At 40.2% G+C, this 26,998-nt stretch overlaps 1 protein-coding gene across 1 annotated transcript in view; it reads left to right on the top strand.

Annotated features, from left to right (window-relative positions):
* Positions 1-26,998, top strand: part of dhx57 (DEAH (Asp-Glu-Ala-Asp/His) box polypeptide 57) — a 74,425-nt gene that overhangs the window by 35,705 nt on the left and 11,722 nt on the right. The window contains exons 12-21 of the mRNA XM_039739067.1: positions 251-453; positions 7,284-7,400; positions 8,424-8,520; positions 12,506-12,679; positions 12,946-13,146; positions 15,291-15,567; positions 18,756-18,851; positions 19,707-19,790; positions 20,882-21,019; positions 23,214-23,288. Coding sequence (XP_039595001.1) covers positions 251-453; positions 7,284-7,400; positions 8,424-8,520; positions 12,506-12,679; positions 12,946-13,146; positions 15,291-15,567; positions 18,756-18,851; positions 19,707-19,790; positions 20,882-21,019; positions 23,214-23,288 — 1,462 coding nt within the window. The remainder of the gene's footprint in view (positions 1-250; positions 454-7,283; positions 7,401-8,423; positions 8,521-12,505; positions 12,680-12,945; positions 13,147-15,290; positions 15,568-18,755; positions 18,852-19,706; positions 19,791-20,881; positions 21,020-23,213; positions 23,289-26,998) is intronic.

Below are 26,998 nucleotides of genomic sequence, written 5' to 3'. Positions count from 1 at the left end.
TTGCATTTTTTACCCAATGACTTACCAGTAACCCAAACCTGTATCCATGCCTGATGACACTCGAGTAAGCAGCATACACTTAAAGAAGAAGCGATCCTTATTGTCTAATAGGAACATTTTCTGCATTGGGAATTTAAATAATAACTCTTGACATTTTATAACTCATAATTTTTCTTTTTACACAGTATACTTTCACATCTCGAATGTCACATGCATTTCCCTTTTCACCGATGTCTTCTGTCATTAACAGATATGTCTTAGAAGATGGAAGTCCGTATATGAAGTCTGCACGGCAGTTAAATCAGCCAAGTAAAGGGAAGAGCAACTGGAACCCCGTGGATCAATTGGAGGAAGACATGTGGTCATACATGCATTTTCAGAAAGACGACTTTGTCAAAGATTCCCTGCCAGATCAGTTGTTAACATTTCAACAAATGACGATACGATATAAAGGTACCTCTAAGGTTTAGCTCTTTATAAACTAGCTGCTCCTTAAGTAGAGGTGTGGAAATGAAAGAAGGGGGTTGTTGACCTGCTTGATCCCCTGAAATGTTCAGCTTTGATGCATCATTTGAATCCACAAGACAAAAGAAAATGCAACGCGCTGCTGTTAACTGCTTCTCCATGTTTGATACGGCTGCAATATCAAATCCGTGGTGAGTCTTCCCACGATTGAATAGAACGAGGATTTGGTCTTCCTGTGTTGTCGTCATGCCTCAAATTGGTAATTTAATATGTTGAACTTTGGGCATCTAACCTGCCCTTGTTCTTGTGGAGGTACAGTCTTCAAATCAATATTACTATATTCAGAAAATACGCACTTAGTGATTGACATACTTGAGTAAAAGTGGTTTGGCACGTGTTGAAAGCAGGCCACGATATTTAGAATTTTTTAAAAGTATTGGAAGAGTTCCAGTTATTGTTGTGTTTTTTCCAGAGTTGTCTCCATAGTGACTACTAGAAATCGATGAAAATTCCTCAATCACTTTTGATAAGATGCCCAGTAGAACACTGGAAGACACAATTTGAACAGGAAGCCTCCATTAGGCCTTGTTCACACGGGCGTTAAGTTTTTGGATAAACGAACTTGCTCTGAACGTCCTAGACGTTTATGTTGCATTTTGTGGTGGCGATCGATTGACTTCTACACCGGCGTTCGTTTGTCTCTGTCTAACGCCAGCCTGCAGCCCAAATTGTAGTTTGTGTGTTAACCTGTGGAGGCAGTGTCGGGAACTGGATATGAAAGCCCTTGTCGTTTTATTTGAGGTGCCTCCTTTCAATATGGACCATTTTGCTATGTTAGATATTAATCTTCTTGTTTTAAAAATACTCGTAATACGGCGTAGGGAGAGAAAAATCGCCGCTGCTACTGGGTTCATCCTGTGACTGCACAACGTCGGGTTAAAGGAAGTTTTTTGTGCTTTATGAAGAAATGTGAAAATTTCCGCGCAAGTTTTTTAATTACTGTCGGATGTTGGTTTCCACTTTTGATTGTCTGCTGCAGCTGGTGCAATGCCACATTGCACGCCGATCAACCAATATGCGACTTGGTGTTAGCCCCGAAGAGAGACTACTTGTCACTTTGAGGTAAGGAAACAGTAGTCGAGTGTGCGCTTACACCGGTGTTATGCACTGAAATACCACCAGCCCCCTAGCCATCATCCCCCCCACCACACCCCACCCCCCCGCTCCTCTGAAGCGTAAAATAAACGCGCAGAAAACGAACTAGAAGCGGTTTCCTTGCGTCCGTTGGGTTTTGAACGCCAAGAAAAAGCTGCATGCAACGTTTTTTTGATGCCGTATAAACGCGCAGCCGGACAAACGCGCGTCACCAAAGCCCGTGTGAACACTCTCATTGACTCCTACGTAGAAAACACTCGGCGCTTGATCTGCGCTCACCAGACGCTACGAACGCAAACAAAACGCTCGATTTTAACGCCCGTGTGAACAAGGCCTAAATGACGGTATGACTGCTGTCACAGGGCTCGAATCCATCATGTCGCACAGCGTAGGCCACATTTGGTTTTATATGTTGTCTGTGCAGTCAGATTGGCTGATGGCACAGCTGGTCACCGTACTGTTCACACGCGCACATACCCTCCACTTTGTTGTGTAAGCCCAGACTGTTTGTGATTTTATGAATTCAGATGCAGATTTTACAAAACTGGCACCAGTAATGGATATAAGAATTCAATATTTGATTAGATTTCAGTTTATTTTGGTTGAAGGAACATCTCCATGTATTTATGACTCATCTCTTGGAGCTTTGATTATGATGTTATATACCTGAACGTAGATTTTTGTGGTTATTGAACCTAATTTTGGTATCTGTTTTTTGGTTAGAGATTCCCCAACCCCAGTGGAGAGAGTGTTGACCTCATTGAGAGGTTTTCTTACCTCGGCAGGGACATTCATGTCTCTGGTGACTCTTCCTATGAAGTCAGTAGATGGATTGGGAAAGCATGGGGGGGTCATGAGGTCGCTGGAAAGGGTTGTGTGATGCTCTGCAAATGGACGAAGGTCCAAGTCTTTAGAGTCCTGGTGCTTCCTGTTTGTGAGACATGGATGCTATCCAGTGACCTGAGACGAACACTGGACTCCTTCAATACTGTGTCTCTTCAGGGAGTCCTCGGGTACTGCTGGTTTAAGTTTATGTCAAACGAGCGGTTGCTCATGGAGTCCCGAATGAGGCACGTTACCTGCATTGTCAGGGAGCGCCTGTTACGGCACTATGGCCATGTGGTGTGATTACCCGAGGGTGATCCGGCTTGCAGGATTCTCATTGTTGAGGACCCGAGTGGCTGGACCAGGCCAAAGGGACTCCCACATAACACCTGGCTGCGGCAGATAGAGAGTCATTTCCTGGAGGGTGGGACTGGACCACTTGTCTGCCTGGGGGGCTACCAACCAGGATGCCGAGCTGTTTTGTCATGTAGTGGGTGCGTTAACACGCTGTACCACTGCATGCTCTCCGACCTGACCATTCAGTTATATATCTTTCATGTCTTTTTCAACACCATCTTTATTTTTTTGGGTGTTGGCATTTTGAGCATTAGTTCTCACAGGGTTGTTACACAACACCCTTTAAAGGTGGACAGTTTTACCAAAATGTCAGCACTGTGAACTTCCCAGTCATCCATGTTGGCAGATAATTCAAACGAAACCTCTGCGTGTAGCTTTTCATGGTCTTATTTAGTGTTTCAGACACTTTTTTCTGGCTTCAACTTGGATTTCCAGTTCAGCATTTAGACTGACAAAAGACTGGAGAGATGCTCAGTATTAAAATTTTGACCGGTATTCTTGACATTTCTTTTCCTACTTGCCTCCATTAATCTAGTTTGCCGTTCTTTTGGAAAACTCATAACAGTGATGTGTGCTTCAGTTGAAGTTACCTCCGGTAGCTTAAACGTATAAAGTAGAGAAACCAAAGAGGAGTTCTTATTTTAAACTATATTCTAACTTACATTTATGTTTCTTATAACTACCACTCTTAAGTACTTTAAATTCTTCATGAAGATGTGGAAGAATTTAAAAAGACCCTGCAAGAATTGTAAATGTATTTTGAAACAGACTACTATAGCTTTTGACCGCATAGATGTCACTAAAGTCAAAACACTAAAGATTACTTATCTAGTTTTAACAGAGTGTTTTAGATTCAAAGTCTCTTAATAATTCTTTGCCAAGTCATTGCTTTATTTTACAGCAAAGTTTAGATGCTGTTTAATGCAGCTGGCCAATATGATGTCACAGGTCAAATGGCACATTCATCACTTGCCTGGCAAGCATGACATATCTTGGTGAACAGGCATACATACAGACAAATGCACAAAATAACCCTACATAAAGGTGACAAAGTGACATGACCAAAGTAGCACTAATATAGACAAAATAGATTACTTTGGAATCCAGCGGGATCGCAGTGGGTTCTTTTTTTCCCCATTGTGTACTTCAGTTTTTACATCAGTGCCACCTGCTGGTCACAGGAAGTGAAACACCTGCACAGACTACACAGAAGTCAGACTAGCTGACAAGATGAGCAGCTTTATCCGGGCACAATGCCACATGCTGTATTTAGTGTACTATGAAAAGGAGTATTGTGTGATTTTGCAGGGGTTATTGGCTGAGTGTTGATCGAGAGTGGAAGTGCAGCGCAACACAAAGGAAGATCAAAGAGTCATTGTTTAACTCGTGCCTTGTCAGCCTTTCTTCATTACTATAGCACTACGAACTGCCCACCTTGAAATAAGAGGACAATTCAGACATGGCAACATTCATGGTTACAACCCAGCCAGTAATTAACGCAATTCTGGAATCCAATTGGACCCAAAAAGATCAAATTCTTGACTCATGGGAAACGGACGCATCGCTAGAGTGGCAGTGTGGATGACGGATGGGTCAGCTAGCATTAACAACAGGGTCGCCATTTAAGATACACAGAAACATTTGCTTTCTTTCCGTAACCCATTCTACAAATACACCCAGGAAACACTTTAGCAAGTAATAAATAAATTATCAAGCAAGAATGGAACATTTTTGCACACTCCTGACACTGATTGTATGTACACAATGCCCTGGGTGGGGTGGTAATACCTGAACATAAAGGTGAATTATTGACGAGAAAGAAACTTTTAACTGCTTTCTTCTTTTTTGTTTGACAAGCTGATGTACTTTTTTATTAGATCTAATTGACATTACAGATTATTTAGATGGCCATAGAATGTTTCACTTCTAAATACTTCAGTGCCGGGATGTCCCAGACTTGGTCCAGTAATACTGCTAAATGCTCCCAGTTTCCTCCTTACTATTTTCATATTCACAGAGCTTTAATACAAATATTTGTTTAAATAGTAAGCCTTCCTTATATGAGAAACTGACTTTGAAGTCTGATTAATTTGAAATGCTTAGTTAGTGTTATGCTCCTGCTTTCAGTATGATAGGCAAGAATTGAAACTTGGTTGTTTGATCATTCATGTCTTCTTTTAGTTGATTCTCAATAGTCTTCTTTATAAATGGTAATGCACACGCAGCAGTTGGGCTGTCATCGGCAGCTCTGAGGCTGTTATGTCAGTTCTATCCATCCCTGTACATGCAGTGGGTATAGAAAAGAACCCCCAACTTCAAAAAACTCCCATTTTTTTGCTTTACAGCCTTAAATGAAAACACACAAACTAATATTTTTTCCAGCTTCACTTACTCAATGCAATCTATAGCATCCAAGTGAAATATATCACAGCTACAGTTCAGAAGAATTAAAAAAAATAAAAAACAAGACATACTGAGATGAATAAAGGACCCCAAAAAAAAAAAAAAACTCAATCAAGTGTAAGTGCCCACCATTTCCATTGCGGTTACTGGCCTCCTTCCACCGTTGATCAATTGTAATCATTGTGATTAGTGAAGCTGTTCCTGGTCCATTCATTCCCTTGCTTGGTGGTGCAACTGACAGCAAACAACTGAATACGGGTGGCAAGTCACTTTCAAAAGATCTCAGGGATAGAGTTGTGGGCAGACACAAGGCAGGAGATAGAGACAAAAACATCTCAAAGGCTTCATCAATCCCAAGGAGCACAATAAAGTCCATCATAAAGAACTGGCAAGTGTTTGGTACTACTAGGACCATCCCTGGATCCTCCAAACTGATAAGAGGAAACTGATAAGAGAGGCTACCAAGAGGCCATTGGCCACTATGAAGGAGTTACAGGATTTTATGGCCATGAGTGGTCATTAATGGTGTGCATGAGACAACAATTTGACAAGCGCTGCACAATTGTTGCTTGTTCGGGAGGGTCACAAGGAAAAAGCCACTTCTCAAGAAAGGCCACATTAAGGTTTGTTTGAGCTTTGCTAGACTGCACCTTGAACATTGTGATGCCAAGTGGAAAAAGGACTTATGGTCAGATGAGACCAAAATCAAACTCTCTGGCCTTAATACCAAATGGTACACCAATGCAGCTCACCATCCATAACACACCATACCTACAGTAAAGCATAGAGAGGGCAGCATCCTGTTATAGGGGGTCTGGGGCTCTCATTAGGGTAGAAGGAAAAATGGGTGGGGCAAAATACTGTCAAATTCTTGAGGAAAACCTGCTACCCTCTGCCAGAAAGTTGAAGATGGGCAGAATGTTCACCTTTCAACATGACAACGACCCAAAGCACACCACAAAATTGAGCGCACAATGGCTGAAGGAGAAAAAAGTGAATGTCCTCGCGTGGCCAGTCAGAGCCCAGACCTAAATCACAGTGAAAATCTGTGGAAAGATCTGCAGATAGCAGACCACAAACACTCACCGTCCAATTTGGCCGAACTTAAACAGTTAAACTGTAAAGAAGACTTGGGGGCAAATATTACTCAATCTTGGTGTGCAAAGCTGATAGAGAAGAATCAACAGACTCAAGGCTGGCATTAAAGCAAAAGGTGGGCCAACAAAATGACATGGGGGGGTTGATCCTTTATTAATCTCCGGATTTCTTGTTTTTGATTTTTTAATATTTTTCTGAACTATAGCTGTGATATCTTTCACTTAGATGTTAGAGGTGGCATTGAGTAAGTAAAGCTGGGAAGAAATATTTTTTGTGTGTGTTTTCATTTAAGGCTGTAAAGCAAAAAAAAGGGAGTATTTCAAAGTGGGGGGGGATTCTTTTCTATACCCACTGTGCATCATCCAGAAGCAGCTTAAGCAATAGGGGCCCGGAAATTTGCAGCAAGTGTGTGAAGGGGTGTTCTCTGAAAATCTTTGGAAAAGTAAAGCAAACTGTAATGTTTAATGTTAATGTTTCTGCATTGTCTAATTAAATACAGAAGAAAGGAAGCAACATGATTCCCAGTTAAACTAGAGACAGAAACTTGGCTATGATTTAGTGCAACGGTAACCAGAGGTTGTTAAGCGCTACAGCTGAGAGCCCGGGTTCAATTTCAGAGTCGGATGCTGTATATGTGGAGTTTATATTCTATAGATAATTTGGCATGTGATTCCTTTGGGGAGTCTGGTTATCATCCTGTATGATTATGCCCTCTCAATAGGCCTACTTCTAATGTACTTGTGTGTGTCACTGAGTAAATCTTTTGTCATCTTCTTAATCAGGATTAGCTTCTGCCTTGTGACCAATGCTATTTGTGTAGATCCTTATTCTTTAAATAGAAATAGTAGCTTCAAAAATTGAATACACAATTTAGTGCTGTGAGACGCACATCTTTGCTTTTTGGCTAACCAGCATCTACATTGTTTTAAAGCACTCTAATGGTATTGTGGGTATGTTGTGTTTTTCTCCCTCTCCCAAAGCTACCAGCAGAGCAGTCCTGAAAACAATGGCAACCATGGATTTGGAAAAGATCAACATGGACCTTTTGGAGTCTTTGCTGGAGTGGATAGTGGACGGAAAGCATAATTACCCCCCTGGTAATTGCAATGTGAAGCTTTTCTTTTTGTTCGAATAAATACTTTAGGTTTAAATATTACTCCAATTTATAATTTCAAATGAGAAAGGCTGCTAACAGGAATGCTTTAATTGTTGGCCGTTCCACTTGGCACTGGATTTCTAATAAGAACATTTGGTCTTTTTTCTCAAGTATATGATATGCTTTGAGGAATGATCATGCATTCCTATGCAAAGATGCAGTGATAAAGAATCCCCATGTTTGGAAGTGTTATACATTATTAAATAATTGACTTGCACATGTGTATTAATTTTTATGGAATGTCCCCAAATTCTCAAGGTTTTCCATTCTTATCTTGTTATATTAATGCCATAATATTGTAGTATATGAATTATTCAGTTGAAAGCAAACAATAAGGAGCTTCCTTCATCATTCCAAAGGCCAAGAAAATGGAGAAATTGATAGAAATAGCAGACAGTGAATTGTGTTTGTTTCCTACTCGGAAAAGTAAAAATGGCAATCCAGCCTGTCATACTCTCTGTAAATGACTGGCACCTTAAAGCAGAATACATAGAAACATGAAAGGAGATGCCATACTGCTACTCTGCTTCATGTTTCAACATTGATCAGTAATCATCCTTCCAACCATTTTCTAAGCCCGCTTTATCCTGAGCAGAGACACTGAAGCCTATCCCAGCAAGCACAGGGCACATGGCAGAGACAAACCCAGATCAATATTTTAATTGAACTCATTTTGTGTCCAATAAGATGAGAGACAGCAGTGGCTTATCTGCATGTGCTGAACTCTCATTCTCAGCTAAGCTTTACTCCTTCTGGCCCCACTTAAGTCATCCATTGTTTGTAATAGCAGAAGCATTTTAGAAGAGTGAAGGAATGAGCTGATCTACTATACGAAACAAGCATAGACATTTTAATAAAATCATAAACATAATTTAATCAGTAAGTTAACAATGCTGCTTATTTTGTGTCTCCATTCTTTTAAGCACCTCTCTCTCTAATTAATAAATTGTGAATACTTCCTCAGGTGCTGTCCTTGTGTTTATGCCTGGGCTTGCAGAAATTAAAATGTTATACGAGCAGTTGCAGTCAAATCGGCTATTTAACAATCGGCACAACAAAAGGTAAGCTGATTACAACATCACTACCGGTTTGTGAATGTTAGCATGCAGATCTGCCGTCCTAGTTTATTGTGGTTTGTTCTGTGAAACGGGTGGTACAGTTGTGCTCAACGTTAATGGCACCCTTTTAAATAAATATTCTGAAGTCATTATGCAAAGGGTTCTGTGTATTTGTGTTCATTTAGTACTTTAGCGGGTCTATTGAGAAGTGGCAAGTAAACTCTCCGTTCCACTTTAGTCACTCTAACCAGACAAAAAGATTTCATGCCAAGAAAGAGCAACACAGATTGGTCTGAGGATGTTGATGGAGAAGTATAGAGAAGGCCAGAAGGAGTTGCATTGCGTCTTTGTGGACCTGGAGAAAGTATATGACCGGGTGACTGAGAGGAGCTGTGGTATTGTATGAGGAAGTCGGGAGTGGCAGAGAAGTACTTAAGAGTTGTATAGAATATGTATGAGGGAAATGTGACAGTGGTGAGGTCTGCAGTAGGAGTGACGGTGGTGGGATTGCATCAGGGATCGGCTCTGAGCCCTTTCTTATTTTCAATGGTGATGGACAGGTTGATAGATGAGATTAGACAGGAGTCCCCATGGACTGTGATGTTTGCTGATGACATTGTGATCTGTAGTGAGAGTAGGGAGCAGGTCAAGGAGACCCTGGAGAGGTGGAGACAGAATACATGTGTCTGTGAATGAGAGGGAGGTCAGTGGATTTTTTTTTTTTTTTCCCAGCCGACTGGAGTTTTTTTTTCGGTCCACCCTGGCCATCGGACCTTACTCCTTTTCTATGTTAACTAATGTCTTATTTTAATTTCTTATTTTGTCTTTTATTTTTCTTTTCTTCATTATGTAAAGCACTTTGAGCTACTTTTTGTATAAAAATGTGCTATATAAATAAATGTTGTTGGAATGGTGAGGATGCAAGGAGTAGAGTTGGCGAAGTGGAGGAGTTTAAATAATTGGGATCAACAGTACAGAGTAATGGGGAGTGCGGAAGAGAAGTGAAGAAGAGAGTGCAGGCAGGGTGGAGTGGCTGGAGAAGAGTGTCAGGAGTGATTTGTGACAGACGGGTATCAGCAAGAGTGACAGGGAAGGTCTACAGGACGGTAGTGAGACCAGCTATGTTATATGAGCTGGAGACGGTGGCACAGGAGACAGAGCTGGAGGTGGCAGAGTTAAAGACGCTAAGATTTGCATTGGGTGTGATGAGGATGGACAGGATTAGAAATGAGGACATTAGAGGGTCAGCTCAAGTGGGACAGTTGGGAGACAAAGTCAGAGAGGCGAGATTGCATTGGTATGGACATGTGCAGAAGAAAGAGGCTGGGTATATTGGGAGAAGGGTGCCAAGGATAGAGCTGTCAGGCAAGAGGAGAAGAGGAAGGCCGAAAAGAAGGTTTATGTATCTGGTGAATGAGGACATGCAGGTGATGGGGGTAACAGAGCAAGATGACGAGGACGGGAAGATATGGAAAAGATGATCCACTGTGGCAGCCCATAACTGGTGCAGGCGAAAGAAGAAGAAGAATAGAAAAGACAGCTGACAAGTAGGAGATCATCCAGTAGGCTCTGAAAATGTACTAGGAACGTTAGAAGCTTAAAGTACACAACTTCTCACACAATCCAAGTTACGCCATGTTTTAGGTGGGCTAAAGGAAACCTTTTATTCTACACTAGCAGTATATATGAGTGTACATAGCTCATTGGCTGCCAACATTTTTAAGAGATAGCATACGTGATATCTGTGAATTGTGTGAAGAAAATCATTTTTTATGTGGTATTCTTACATATGTTTCTACATCATATAGACTAACGGTCAAAGGTTTGGGTTCACTGAGAAATGTTCCTGTTTCTGATAGAAACTGGTACCTTCTTTATAGAAGATACTATTAACTTTTGGCCATTTTTGATTCCAGAACTGAACTTTAGGAATGCTACTGCCTTGAACGGAATAACAAGTTTCAGCAGTGCTAATGCAATCACAAAGATGTCACTAATAATCAGCTATCATTAACACATGGCTAGCTAAGGGAATTGACTGTTAGGAGACTGGAGCAGTATGTGAATCATAAATTGTAAATCCATCGTTTCAAACAGTAATAGCCATTATAAAGTACTCGCTAGTAATGCCTTGGCTATATTTTTAAGTCAGTTTAATGGTATCTTGATAAAGAAGTTGTCAATTTCTATGAAAAGCATGAAAATTGTGGGGTAATCCCAAACTTTTGACTGAGGAAAAATGCATAAAAATGATTCTCTTCAGACATTTCATGGATATCATGTACAATATCTCCTAAAAAAAGTTGGCAGCGAAGCAGCTTTGGTCTGTATGGACTCTTTTGTTTGCTACCCAGCAGCACAGGATGATATAATAACAGTTAAAAAGGAACACGTGGATGTGTGAAAAAGTAATATAAAAACTGAAAAGAAATCAAAGGTTGATGTGAACTGTTGAAAACAAACACCACATGAAGCATCTAAAGAGCTTAAAGCTGCCCTGAGGCAATCTGGAGTGATGGCTTCAACACGTGCAATATGTGCTACACTAAACTGAGAGGGCTTTGCTTTATGTGGGAAAGTTAAAGAAGACCCCACTGTTGAAAGATGAACATAAGAAGTCACTGCTGATCTTCGTCCACGGAACACTTTTGACTTTTCTAGATAGTTTTGGGCAAATGACGCTGAAATAGGGCTCTTCAGCAAGACAGAACAGAGGAAATACAAGGGTATTTTAATCAGATGGTGGTACGAGACCCCAAACATAAATCGAAAAGTGCAAAAGAATGGTTAAAAATGAAAACGTGGACTGTATTAAACACACAAGCAGTGAGTCCTGGTCTCAATCTGATCCAAACAATGTCTGAAACAGAATAAATTTCAAGTTCTGGTATGGCCAAGTCAGAGTCCCATCCAATTAGGATACCTCGGCCCTGACCTGAAGAGAACTGACTATACAAGGAATCCTAGAAATTTCTATAAACTGAAACAGTCTCATAAGGAGGAATGGTGAAATATTCTTCATAATCAATCATGCAAATCTGATCAGCAGCTCTGAGAAATGCCTGGTGAAGGTTATTACTGCTAATGGAGCTTCTGCCTGTCACTAAACACAAGGGGTGACATACGTCTGGACTGTGAAGGATTAAACTATGTGACCAGCATTGACAAAAAGAATTGCTGTCGGTCTGTTAGTTTGACTTAGTTAAAGATTTGGTGACACCTTAATGAGAAATTAATGCAGATGTTAATTTAAAACTTTGAACAGTTTTAGTGTAAAGTCAGATTTCTATCCTAATTTTATGTGTAAAACCAAACTACAGAAACTAAGAAAAATTTTCACACTCTTTTTTTGCCATGTTTGCCAGTGGTGCTAACAGTCCTGGTGTGCACTGTCATTTATTCTATATGTTATCAAAACATATTTCTTTATATTTTTTTTAATAAACTACTTACACGGCTTTGCCATTGCTTTATTTTATTACTCGTATCCTGACCAGAAAGCAGGAGACACAGCTGGCGGTGGCAGAGTTAAAGATGCTAAGATTTGCATTGGGTGTGACGAGGATGGACAGGATTAGAAATGAGGACATTAGAGGGTCAGCTCAGGTTGGATGGTTTGGAGACAAAGTCAGAGAGGCGAGATTGTGTTGGTTTGGACATGTGAGGAGGAGAGATGCTGGGTATATCGGGAGAAGGATGTTAAGGATAGAGCTGCCAGGCAAGAGGAGAAGAGGAAGGCCTAAGAGAAGGTTTATGGATGTGGTGAGAGAGGACATGCAGGTAATGGGGGTGACAGAGCAAGATGATGAGGACAGGAAGAGATGGAAAAAGATGATCCGCTCTGGCAACCCCTAACGGGAGCAGCCAAAAGATAAAGAGGAAGATTTTGAATAACATTTTAAATGTTTGAATCAGAGCTAGAGAACTGCCATTGTGTCATTTGCTGTCTTTCGGACTTTTGTTCATATTTTCCTTGAATCTCTTTTAGGTGTGTAATTTACCCACTGCACTCCTCGCTAACCAGTGAAGAACAGCAGGCCGTGTTTAAGCGACCACCTGAAGGAGTGACAAAGATTGTAATCTCCACTAACATTGCGGAGACATCCATCACTATTGATGATGTGGTGTTTGTCATTGATTCTGGGAAGATGAAGGAGAAAAGGTAAAGTAAGAGCACAGCTTTCTTAAAAAAAGTGAACAATAAACAGCATCTCAATGTAATTGTTTTAGCAGTCCAAGTAAGTTTCCACAGTTGAAAATTCTAAATCATAGCTCCGTCTCTAATGAAGCTCTCAGTCGACATTGCCATAGCTGAATTTCACATTTATTTTTCAGAGCATGGAGTCTGGAGGGAGATGTCCTTGTGTCTGTACACCAAATGGTTTGCTGTACTGTATATTAACTGACCTGTGCGTTCCAACATTTCAGATATGATGCCAGCAGGAGTATGGAGAGTCTGGAGGACGCCTGGGTATCGCGAGCGAATGCATTGCAGAGGAAGGGCAGGGCAGGGCGTGTGGCTTCAGGAGTCTGCTTTCACCTCTTCACCAGCCACTGCTTCCATCACCAGCTTGCAGAGCAGCAGCTCCCGGAGATCCAAAGGGTACCACTAGAACAGTTGTGCCTCAGGTTAGTACACATTACGATGCATTGTCACTGTAAGGTTATATCTGATTCTGTAAACTGTGACAACCACTAGCAAGTGTAGGAGCTTTCAGTGGTCATTAAGACAGCAACTGAATACCTTGGCTAATAATGCAAGGTCTCAGAACTGGTCAGCAGCCATTACTGCATCTGTCCTGGAAAGCTCTTACCATATAAGGCTTCGCAAAAGATTTTCTTTTTAGAAAAGCCACCTTCGTTTTCATATTTTTGTACTTTGTTTTTTGCTGCATAATTTGCTGGCTTCAGCTTCCCCACAGCTCTACCCAAGATAAGCGGGTTTGGAGGATGGTTGAATGATAAGTAATGCTGTTCTGCCTAATTTGTTAACATAAGGCCAAAGACAAAACTGCACCACGTGGTCCATCAACGTAGCAGCTCTCTGGAATTATTGGCATCCTTGGTAAAGATTAGCAAAAAATCCTATTAAAAACTATCTTTACTGTTTACTAACTTGAACTTTCACTCAAATTATAGGATGAATCTAACTTTTCACTGAAGTAAGTTTTTTCAAAGGGAAAAAAACTTTTTCTCCAAACACATTTATCACAGTTATTGGCACAACTGAATTTATTACTTTGTGCACACTCCTTTTACTATGAGAACATCAGTCTTCTCTTATTAAAGAAAATCTGTCCAGCAGCCTTACCACATGCATGTCAGAAGGGGTCATCCACCTGAAGCTAAGTATGTTCGGACCCACCCAGTACCATCAAATGGTGTTGGTGAGGGCAGCAGGGGACGCTTACACTGTGCTCTGAACGCAGATCCCAATGCTCCTGTGCACTGATGGGACACTGAGCCATAAAAGATCTCAATGTCCAGGCTAAATTGCCCTCCATGGCCTAGTCATTCACCCCACTAATTATGCCCTGTCTCCCTCACCACCTATCAAGTAATTTGTGTTGAGTGTATTGACACAAAAATGTCTGCCATCGCATCGTCCTGATGGATGCTACACATTAGTGGTGGTTGAAGTGGTTCCCCATTCACTAAAGAGCTTTGAGTAGGGAGAAAAGTGCTACATAAATGTAGAGAATTATTACTGTTCTAATGCTGGAAGAGATGATGGAACACATACAAAGGGATTTGAGACCATTCTTCCATGCAGAACATCTTCAGAGTCCTTCTCCAGCTCACCCCACAAGTTTTCAATGGAGATTAGCTTGAAGAACTGGGATGGTCTCTGCCAAAGCTTTATTATTGTAGAGAAACATTTTTGTGTGGATATGGAGTTATTCTTTGGATCATTGTCTTGCTGGAAGATCTAACCATGACCCAGTCTTAGCCTCCTGGCAGATTTTGAACTCCTAATATATGATGAAGTCCGTGGTGCCTTCTATCACAACAAGATTCCCAGGGCCTTTAGAAGATAAACCGCCCCAAAGCATCACAGATCCATCACCAGTGTGGATTCTGCATGACCCTGACTCATTTTACACCAAAGCCACCAATGCTATTTGTTCCAAGAAAAACAGAAAGTTGTGGATCACCACTTAACCTTCTTAAAGGTAAAATATAAATGGGAATAGATTGTGCTCATTAGATTAGTTCATGAGCACTTCTAGGGCTGCTAATAATCTTGAAATGTGTTTTGAGGAAAAACATTGGATGTTTTTTGTAAGAAATTTTGTTCTTTGAATTATTATACCTTGGTGAAAGTTGGATTTTACTCATAATTTGAATGCAAGATCAAACTAACGATCAATAAAGACATTTTTTCATATTTTTTGTTTGCTTACCTGCACCAAGGGTTGCAGTAATTCTGGAGGGCACTGAAGCTTTGATGGACTAATGTATTGGGGCTTCACTGATCTCACACAAATCTGTAGTTGCAGGCCATGCAGTGTTGCCACTCAGTATGAGGGTGAGCCAGAGCTCCTCTCCTCTTGCCTTGATGTTTTAAAGATTCTTTGGCTTATATTTCTATATTATTTGACTTTGAATTAGGAAGTGGGTAGGTTACTTAATTATTGAACATTTTAACTCCTGTCCTCACGTAAACAGTATAATGTTATCTTCAGCTTATCTGTGGTTCTGACTGTAACATTTGTCTGCGGCTTAACATTAGTGCAAAGGTTCACAGACATTTTTGTTCCCTTTTCCTTAAGGATAAAGATTTTAGACATGTTTGCAGAGCGGCCGCTAGAGTCTGTGTTCTCCCAGCTGATTGAGGCCCCTCCTTCGAGCAGCGTAGAAGCAGCAAAGCAGCGGCTGCAGGACCTCGGCGCCTTAACGTCTGATGAGAAGCTGACGCCTCTCGGTTATCATTTGGCCTCCCTTCCAGTGGATGTCCGGATTGGAAAGCTTATGCTCTTTGGTGCCATCTTTCGCTGCTTGGACCCAGCATTGACCATTGCTGCCAGCTTGGCTTTTAAGTCACCATTTGTATGTCCAAAGTCTTCCTTCTTTTTTTTTTTTTTTGTCTTTTTCACCTTGATGGGTTTAGATTAGAGCGGAGACTTTCAAACTTTGTTACAGCATCCATCATTGGCTGCTTTTTTTATTTCACCTAAACGATGTATTAGCAACCAGTTTTTCATTTTTAGGAACATTTTAAAGTTTATTTTGAAAATATTTTGGATAGATAGAAAGTGTGTCTGTCTGTCAACTGTCTGTCTTATCTATCTATCTATCTATCTATCTATCTACAGTCATATGAAAAAGTTTGGGAAGCCGTCTTAATTCTTTGGATTTTTGTTTATCATTGGCTGAGCTTTCAAAGTAGCAACTTCCTTTTAATATATGACATGTCCTCACGTAAACAGTATTATTTTATCTTCAAGTTTGTGACTGATGCTTGAACATTATCCTGAAGAATTTGTTGATATTGGGTTGAATTCATCCAACCCTCGACTTTAACAAGGGCCCCCATCCCTGAACTGGCCACACAGCCCCACAGCATGATGGAACCTCCACCAAATTTGACGGTAGATAGCAGGTGTTTTTCTTGGAATGCGGTGTTCTTCTTCCACCATACAAACTGCTATTTGTTCTGACAAAATAACTAAATTTTTGTCTCATCAGTCCAAAGCACTTTGTTCCAAAATGAATCTGAGCATCTGCATACAACAAGCGACTCGTGTTTGTGGCGTGAGTGCAGAAAGAGCTTCTTTCTTATCACCCTGCCATACAGATGTTCTTTGTGCAAATTGCGCTGAATTGTAGAACGATGTACAGAAACACCATCTGCAGCGAGATGTTCTTGCAGGTCTTTGGAGGTGATCTGTGGTTGTCCGTCCCCATTCTCACAATCCTGTTCATATGCCGCTCCTGTATTTTTCTTGGCCTGCCAGACCTGCTGTGTTGGTTTAACAGCAACTGTGCCTGTGGCCTTCCATTTCCTGATTCCATTCCTTACAGTTGAAACTGATAATTTAAACCTCTGAGTGAGCTTTTTGTAGCCTTCCCCTAAACCATGAGACTCAACAGTCTTTGTTTTCAGATCTTTGGAGAGTTGCTTTGAGGATCTCATGCTGTCTGTCACTCTTCAGAGGAGAGTCAAAGGGAAGGAAGCACAACTTGCAGTTGACCACCTTAAATACCTTTGACCACTCATGATTGGACACCTCTGTCTATGAAGTTCAAGGCTTAACAAGCTCATCCAACCAAGTAATCAGCATTGAGCAGTGACAGGCATTCAAATCAGCACAATGACAAGGGGACCCACATTTTAGCACAGCCAATTTTTCACATTTGATTTAATTTCATACAACTAAATAGTGCTTCACTAAAAATCTTTGTTCGGAAAACACCGCAGTGCTCAGATGTTCTTATCTATCTATCTGCCTGTCTGTCTGTCTGCTTGTCTGTCTGTCTGTGCTTACTTACTTACTTACTTACTTACTTACTTACATACTTACTGTATTTGTGACAAAGAGCACAACACAAGAATTTCTGGCTTAAATAATAACAGAGTGGCTGCCGTCTACTAACAGGCTTATAGGTGGAAGAAAAATATGGTCAGATCTGCCCAGTTGTGCCACAGGATTACATTTAAATCCTGTGTCATTAACATTTGGTTAGAGCAGGTCCAGCTGGTTGTGTCCACAGATGTAACATGACACATGCTGATCGAAGTTTGTTCCTTCCAAAGTTTCCCTGGTTGAAAGCGCCAGCAGTCTAGGGTCAGAATGATTCATCATTTGAGTGTTGGTATCAGAGTGAATCATTTCTGTTGCTGAGTTAATAAACATTAATCAGGGTTATGTAACTTATCTCCTTAGGTAGTAGCATGAAATAAATCAGTTAGGGTTTAATCCAGATATTGAAATATACCATGCCATACCATATCATTTTCTAAGCCCACTTAACCTTAATCAGGGGGCTAAAGCCTATTCCAGCAAGCATGGGGTGCAATCCAGTAATGGTCCCTTGTACAGGATGCCCATTCATCGCAAAGTGAACACACTCATACACCCCACACACACACTAGGCCCAATTTAGGATTCCCAATCCACCTAACCTGCATGTCTTTGGACTGTGGAAGGAACCCCACTCAGACTTTTAAGTATTTTAGCTTTAATTGTAATGTTCTCATTCTTTTCCTTTGCTCATTCAAGTAGATGTCCAAACACCCTCCTCCGTTTTTGAACTCCATCTAATCATATCCAGTGAAACCCGCCAAGCAGTAAACTAGCATCTGAAATAAGAAGTTTAAGTTGTTTCTCAGCAGTAATGCCACAAAGTGCCATAGTACTTGAGTGAGCTGTGACAAACCACGAGGTGTGACAGTTCATCCAAATTATTTAACAGCAATCAAACATTCCTTGTGATGTGGAGGCAGGCCAGATCTGAATGTGCACCATTTCCACCTTACTTTTATCCTTTTATTTTAAAGAACAAGTATATGTTGAATGCGAACCAGTAGCTTTTGCTGAAATTAATTTAGTTTTCTTTTTTTTTTTTTTTTACTGTATTATTAAGCATATTGGTAAATGAAGTACATGTAGTGATGTTTTTTCTATGTCTTTATAGAAGAAATTATATTATATTATATTTTCTGCTGGGTGTTCTTATTGTTAATTGGCTGCTTAGAAAATAAACATTAGCATGGCAAAACCTTAGAGAAAATATTAAAGTGTGGTTAAATAATGAAAGAGTAAAAAATTAGGGTTTGTGTACTAACAGATTTGGCCACAATGTACACTTTTGTTATGTTTGTTATATTAATAATAATAATGCAAATCATTTCAAATTTAATTTCAAGCCCATTCAGTGGCACTATACATTGATACATTAAGATAGCTAAACGGTACACACCACAAAAATGTAAATGAACATCATTACCCCATTTATTTCGGGTGACTTGAAAACCGGACCGAGCAACTTTAATGTATCTATGTGGTCCCAACTCATACAACCTCTTTGCCACTTCTGTCTGTAAATGATTGGCAGAAGGATGGAGGCATCAGGTGTATGTTGCCATAGCAGGCTACTGAACTCCGTAACCATAACAGGGGAGTTCTTTTCACTTTTAGAAATGGATGTAAGAATTGGAAAGGCATTTTTTTTTTTTTTTGCTTGTCACCATGAATTGCCCAAATTATGTACATTTGCCTTTTGTGTTCCATCAGGTATCACCCTGGGATAAACGTGAGATGGCCAATTTTAAGAAGTTGGAATTTGCGATTGCCAATAGTGATCATCTGGCTCTTTTGCAGGCTTACAAAGTAAGTAGCACAGTGCTGCAAAATGAACCTAAGAAAAGATGGCACCTTAAATACCATTGCTGGTTGGTTTCCATATGCAAAATTGTTACAACTTGTTAGTGATCAAGTGATACTAGAAAAGGACTAAAGTTCTCTGTTTAAAGTGTCAGCTGTGTAGGGCTGTCTTACGGTTTAGAGCGCTGCACTCTTGAGCCAAAGCAAAGGGTCTGAATAATTGAGTCAATGGGATAGTTCTGTTTTTTACTTGTAATACATTTTCCAAAATGACTAAAAATCTTATTTTTGTTTTGTCATTTTGGGGTGTTGAGTGTTGCTTGATCAGTGAAAAAATGAACTTGATTTTAGCACAAGGCTACAACATAACAAAATGTGAAACAAGTGAACAGGTCTGAAATATTTTTGAATTTATTGTATATGTTCACAGTTTGTAGTGTTGCGTTTAACTATTTCAATGTAACATTTAATGTAGCAAAAAAGACAATGCAACATGATTTAACCATATGGGACAGTTGTGTGTGTGTGTGTGTGTGTGTGTGTGTGTGTGTGTGTATGTGTGTGTGTATATATATATATATATATATATATATATATATATATATATATATATATATATATATATATATATATATATATAGTATATATTGTGTTAACCAGTTCATGTGACTGTTACTTTACCACTGAATTGGGCAAAACATTTGAAGATTTTAAAACACATAAAGGTAACACATAAAGTGTGCCCTACACGTTTTAGCTCTTTAATTCCAATGGCCAACATGCAGGCTTGTCTTGCGGGATGATGTCAGCAGATGAGTATTGTCAAGAACTGAATCCTAATTTGTTATGTTCTCTTCCTAGGGATGGCAGTCCGCTGCAAAATATGGTCCACATGCAGGTTTTCGGTATTGCAGGGAGAATTTTCTGTCTGGGAAGGTCCTGCAGGTAATTGCTGATGTTGGGTTAGCGTAGGGGTCTCTAACATGCTGCTCGTGAGCTACTGGTAGCTCACAACCCCTTTCCAAGTAGCTTGCCAAAGGGTTAATGAATCCAACATAAATTTGAAAACTTGATTAGTCAAATTAGGGGTGGGCAATCTTTCCAAAAAATCATATCACGATCCTTTTAAGACAAAATCACGATTCACAATCTGAATTGCAATCTATCTTTTCAATGTGACATACACTTGAGAGAATATAAAATTGTCTGCTTTGTTTGGGTCTCCATACCTCTGCCTTTTCTGACCTGAATGTCATGAAATCAAAGTTCAGAACAAGACTGACAGACGAACATTGAAATGACTCCATCAGAGTGAACCACAGTGGCTCCACTCCACCATCCACCTCAGTGCCAGTCATCTGACTAACTCAAGAACACATCACACATACAACCGGACATATGAATAAAGTGACACAGTGACATATGACAAAATGACAAATGAATAAGTCATATCTGTGTATTTAGAATTGCATTGTTTTGTTTTGACAGCCTTCATGTTTTAATTCAATAATGTGAGATACACTAGAAAATGCATACAGTCATACAAAATGCACTTGCAGGTGATTTAAATATTTTTTGTGATGTTTTAATGCAAAGTGTGAGTTGTGGACACCAACATTTTGTAAATGTTCAGGCAAAACAAGCGTATTCAGTTTGTTTGGGTTGAAATAAGCTATGAGAATAAATGTTAGAAAACAGGAGTAGCTCTCGGCCATTTTCATTTTGTAAAAGTAGCTCCCAGGGGAAAAAAGGTTGGCGAACCCTGAGTTAGCGGTACTGCCAAGACCCCTGTTTGCAACTGGCTGTGGGAGCTGGGAACAAAAAAGGTGAAGAGATAATGGCAACCAAGTGTGTGCAAACAAAAGCTAGACTCTTGCCATGGTGTCCAAGAGTAATCTAGAATATTCAAACTGTAAAAGAACAAGGGGAAATGTAGGAAGTGGGGGCCACCAGTGTGTTACTGCTGTCTTTAGGTGTGTTACAATTACTTTTTTGAACCCTCATTTTACTCTTTTATTTTTACCCCTCCCTGCAAGGAAATTGCAAGTCTGAAACGGCAGTTCACAGAGCTACTGTCTGACATTGGGTTTGTGAAGGAAGGACTGAAAGCGAGAGTCATTGAAAGACAGTGCTCGAAAGGAGGAGATGGGGTCCTGCAGGCCACAGGGGATGAGGTATTTTGTTTCTGTTGTTGTTCATCTGCATTCCACCATGACAATCAACAGAGAACATGCAGCTCATATATTGCAGTGGGTGTGCCAGTAGGCTGTTTACATTATTTGAACAGCTAACAAAATAATTCTGACTATAGATGGTAATGATGCCATTGTTGGGGTTATTGAATATGGCAATGCTGTGGTTGACAATGCAGTTCTTTATTTAAACAGTACAAATCATGTCACTAGTTTTTAAACCTATAACATATGTAGAAGTATAGGGTACTTTTTTAGCATTTTTTTTTTTGACATGGTGTAAATTTATACTTAAACAAGCACTTCACTGCCAATATAAATAGCAAATACTGTAAGTAAAAGGCTACAAGTTGGAACTACTTATAAAAATGAAGCATAAATATCATGCCTCAGATTTGTAAGGTAACATTGAGAACAAAGAAGCAGAGGTCATCAACTGTGTGAAATCATCATTATTGTATTATAAGTGTAGCTGCAAATTTTTACGGAGTACCATTTTGAATTGATGCCAGGAAATAGCATCTTTTAAATTTTCTGACTCTCCTTTCTCATTTAGTTTGAACGCAAAATGTGTAATCCTTGGCAGTATGTACTAAGTTTTGTACTACGTTACCCATGAAACCTGCTATATAATGAATATGTGGTTGTTAAGATTTTCCAACTCTCAAACTCAAAAAGGCCATCAAATGCAAAAACCAGGCCTAAGAGCATCTGTGAAGCCTAGAAACAAATTCTGCTTGGCTCCAAGCTCAAGAAGCAGTCTTTTGGCCTGCATATGCCTAATGAAAAGAAGTCCAGGCATCAATATTCAAAAACTGAAAAAGGAAGAGGGGGGAAGCCTTTGAAAAACCCCGGCTCCAAATACCAAATTGAATGCTTCTTTATAATTAGAATTAAAACAACAACAGTGAACAAAAAGATATCCCTAAAAGGAAAGCCTCATGCAGTTATCTAAATAAATTGACTTTCTAGGCTTTAGGAAGCTTATCGGGTGTTAGAACAACCTGTTTGGTCGTGTTTGGTCCATCCGAGTAGTGTCAGGGTGACGCCGATGCTTTGTTCAGTGTTTATATTTAAAATTGAGTCACTACTGCTTGGTTACATTTTACCAATGCAGAGTGCACCGGCTTTTACACGAATAAGAGATGTGTCACCGCAATGAGCCGGTTAACCGCCTGTGCTGCACATCCGCCTCCTGTATGAAGCTGGAAATTTTTTTAGGATTGTCACGCAGTCAGTCACATTTCAATACAAGTCCTCTGTTTTTTCTGTATCATGTCTGTGAGATAATGAAAGTGCAGTTTCACCATGAAGCCACATTCAGTACTCCTCACTTTTGAAAGTCAACTCTTACGTAAGTGGTGCAAACAGTGGTTGGCGTGATTTTGTTCATTTAATTTTCACTCATTGTTTAATTTGTATTTTTGTCACAAGTCATGCCACACTCATTTTTTGTAAATAGACTTTTAAAAGTATCAGATGTGACAGTTCAGTATGTGTGGTGTGTGTATTTTGTTGTGAATTAAAGGGCAAAAGTTATGATGCTGGCTTGGCTGCCTGCTGTGTGATGTTTGTATGCAGTACATGTTCTTCTCCTGTTCTGATGGGTTAACTCTTTAAGTCTAAAGCCATATTGTTTGATTGTATCACATTACTCCAAATGATCTAATTACCTTCCATTGGTGCACACCCTTATTTAAAAAAGGAAACCACATATGTCCCTCAATATATGACAGCATGCACAAAGAAGCTATAAATAGAAGGTGTCATGGTTGAATGAAAAAGTTTGCCTGGTTCATCTGTCCCTATATAGCCTGTAGGCATGAGTATCTACCAACACAGTCTAGCTCCTAGTGAGCTCACATTAATATCACTTTGTGTGGAAAGAAGAGCCAGATATGAAGCACCAAATCAACATTGCAAGATGTGCTAATGCTCACTATGCAGACCTGCAAAACACAGAATTAATGAGCACTGAGCATCATGAAATGTTGATCTGAACCATGTCTTCGGGTCTGCTGTTACGGTCACATATAAGGAAAAATGATAGGTGTGACAGCCCAAGAATGAAATCTTAATGACAATTTAGACCGCAACAAACAATGGGAAGTCGCCTGCCAAAGAAACAAAAACACCAAACAAATATGCTAACCTTTGTTTTCCTGTCTTTTTCCAGGCTAATTCGAATGCAGACAATATTAAGCTGGTGTCTGCAATGCTGTGTGCTGCTCTTTTTCCCAATGTGGTTCAGGTAGGTGTTTCTCCTAAACTCCTTTTTCCTAGCATTTCTGATTATAATTTCTATAAGAAATTCAGTTTGCCCACATAACAGAGCTTGTCATCATTGCAGAGTATATTTTGATGTTTCCTTGAATTTAACAAATAAAACATCCTGGCATCATTATAATACTATTCCATTTTGTTTTCAAGGGCATCATTTTTAATGGGTGTTTTATTGAATCCAGCTTCCAAATCAGTGTGGATAACACAGTAGTACCTTTCAACACCTCCTATTACGCTACATACACACTACAAAATAGTATTTTTAAACAAAAATGATGTCCATTCATACTAGTGTTTTCATATTGTTTATGAAAGTACAGTAATCCCTCGCTATATCGCGCTTCGACTTCCGCGTCTTCACTCTATCGCAGATTTTAAATGTAAGCATATCTAAATATATATCACAGATTTTTCCCTGGTTTGCGGATTTCTGCGGACAATGGGTCTTTTAATTTATGATACATGCTTCTTCAGTTTGTTTGCCCAGTTGATTTCATTCAAGGGACGCTATTGGCGGATGGCTTAGAAGCTAGCCAATCGGAGCATGTATTACATATTAACTAAAACTCCTCAATGATATAAGATATGCTTCCCGGGCGGTGCTTGATTGTTTGCTTTTCTCTCTCTCTCTGACATTCTCTGCGCCTGACGGAGGGGGTGTGAGCAGAGGGGCTGTTTGCTTAGAAGATACGGACGCTCCTCTTATTGCGGTGCTTCGGCATACTTAAAAGCCCAAAAGCACGTATTGATTTTTTGATTGTTTGCTTTTCTCTCGCTCTCTCTCTGACATTCTCTGCTCCTGACACGCATTCTTTGAAGAGGAAGATAAGTTTGCATTCTTTTAATTGTGAGAAAGAACTGTCATCTCTGTCTTGTCATGGAGCACAGTTTAAACGTTTGACTAAAGGGTGTTATTTCATGTCTAGAGGGCTCTAATAATGTTAACATATATGTTAACTTAAAATATATAAAAATAACCATACAAACATATGGTTTCTACTTCGCGGATTTTCATCTATCGCGGGGGGTTCTGGAACGCGAATCGAGGAGGGATTACTGTATCTCCACCTGCTCTAAAATGTCCAATAACCAATATGAAGTGGCCTTTCACCAACACTGAGCATACATACATCAGCAGAAAAATCCTTGAAAGGATGGTAGAGCTGCCGATGTATCCAGCATTCAAATTGTACAACACACAATTTACATGCATTGTGGTAAGCAATTGGCATGACACTGGGGAGTCCCGAAAGCACAGGTACCAAAACCCTTTCAGAAGTTCCCCACTAGAAGGGGGGAAAACACCATTAAAAACCAAAAGGACCTTGCAAAAGCATTGTGAAAGGTTTATTTTAGCCAAAGGTTGTGCAATTACTAAATATCCAAAAAGAGCACAAAGGAATTGGTAATACACAGCAAACAAAGTCCCAATACAGAATCCAAATGCTGGTCAAATAAATGGGAAAAAAAAAGGAATAAACACAGTTCCAATACGAAACCCAGAGGTGTAGTCAAAAACAGAGCAAAGGTTCAGAGAATCGTTAGGTAAAAGCAAAGAAACAGAGGTTGGGAGCCTGGACTGATACAGCACGGTGCCACACCTACCACACAACTAAGGCTGGAGTGCCAATCATGCCACCAGCCCCCAGGTTTTCCCAGCAAGTTGGAGGGCCTGCTTGCAGGGCTGGATGGAGGGTAGACATTCATAAAACTCTCCACTCCCTCGTGCATTCAAATAAACCCGCCAGGAACTATGGCAGGCCCTTCCTTAAATAGGGTGGAGGGCAGTTTCTGGTGGTGATTGCCAGATAGCCCTGCCCTTTTGCGGACCACCCACAAAACACAAGGGACATAATCAAGGCCTAATCCACTTACACACAAACAAAAGGAAAAAATGTACATAATAAACAAAAGAAACAATAATACAAATAAATGACATAAAATTAGACCAAATAGAGGTAAGACATGACCCCGGTAAGGGGGAAGTTCTTGGTGAAGTATGACTGCAACACAACAAGCGCCATGGAAGGCAACTCCTCTGTGTCTGCTATGTTGGAATATGGTTTTCTTCTGTGAAGGGTGACCAAATGGAAATGAGACGTTGTAATGAAAATCCAATCAGGGAACGTCCACGTAATAAGCACAAACTAATCAGTGCACGATTAGATTCTGCATTTTAAAAACTCTTCATTTTCACCATACTTTAGTACTGAGCCACTGTTTTCAGAATTATACGGCTCTGGAGAGTTTTCAAAAGTCTCCATTTTGATGCGTATTGTGAATGAAAGGCAAAACTGGAGACGAACGTCTGTGTCTCTAAATGACAATGCAGTAGTGTGGACACTGCCTTAGACTGTTGTTGCAGTTCATTGCCCACCATTACTATTTTCTACTAAGACAAGACTCTGCTCTTACTGTTCTTGTCAAAAAGATTATTAGATTCTGTGGCTTCCGGAATTGTTTAACACTCAAGCCAAAACCTTTTTAATGCTACTCAATTATTATTGAATTCACTCAGAATGCATAGCAGCCAAAATGAATTATGTTCTCTTAAAATCTGTTTATGGGACAGGGCTGTAGTAAAAGTATTGATAATGCAGGTCTGTGGTTACTTGAGGTGTCAGTGATGATGCCTGGAATTGTCAATAATTCTTACTGTGAATGCATTGTATGTACACTTTCAGACAAAAGTTTGGAAAGTTTCATGTTTTTCATAGAAATTGGTGCTTTTTGGTAATTTAGCCCCCATACACAGACAGACAGACAGACACCAAATGTCCATAAACACACACGTTTAATAATTCTCTGCAGTGTACATACAGCACCTCACAATGCTCAATCAGGCAAATACTCAGTCCCTTCTTTCTCTCTTCTTCTCCTTCTACCGTCCTCACTCCTCCACACACACAAGCTCTGTCCTCTTCCACCCAACTCCGGCTCTTCTAATGGAGTGAGGCGGCCCCTTTTATAATACCCCGGATGTGCTCCAGGTGCTTTGTGATGATCTTCCGGCAGCACTTCCTGGTGTGGCAGAAGTGCTGCAATCCAAGGCTCTATAATCCTCCAGGCCCCAATAGGGTTGAGCTTCTAAGCTTTTATCTCGTGGCCTCCATGTGAACCAGGGCAGCTGCCCTCTCGTGGCCCGGGGGAGATATTGTCGCTCTCCCGGTCCTTCCAGGTGTCCCTGTCATCCGCCACACAGGTTTATCATTAAATTGGTTTCAGAATAAAATGAAAAGATTACTAATGTCTGTAATGGCTATTGCTGCTTGATATGAATGATTTTTAATTTATGATTCACATAGGACTGCCAAGCCCCATTTCTAGTAGGCATTTCTTCAGTGTCCTAATGGCCGACTCGCTTTTAATTGAAGTAGCGCCTCTGACATCTGCCATTCTGTTCACTGGGGTTTCAAGGTACTGGCACTCCTGAAGTTCAGTTCTGGGCTCAAAAATAGCCAAAATGAAATTGTGTCAGTCTGTTGTTGTTTTTTGCTGAATGAAGGTTGTTCAATGTGACAGACTGCCAAGAAACGGAAGATTTCATGCAAGGGTGTCTGTTACTGTCTTGAGAGAAGTGGGTGAGCTGGATCTGAGCAGAAGTGAAAAAAGAAGAGGAAGACCCAAATGAACAACTGCATAAGAGGAGAATGACTTCAGAGTGTATAGTGACAGAAG

This window comes from Polypterus senegalus, chromosome 16 (genome assembly GCF_016835505.1).
Source record: "Polypterus senegalus isolate Bchr_013 chromosome 16, ASM1683550v1, whole genome shotgun sequence".
In the NCBI taxonomy this organism is placed as follows: domain Eukaryota; kingdom Metazoa; phylum Chordata; class Cladistia; order Polypteriformes; family Polypteridae; genus Polypterus; species Polypterus senegalus.
Note: the sequence above shows the minus strand (reverse complement) of the source record. Positions and strands in the feature narration are given on the sequence as shown.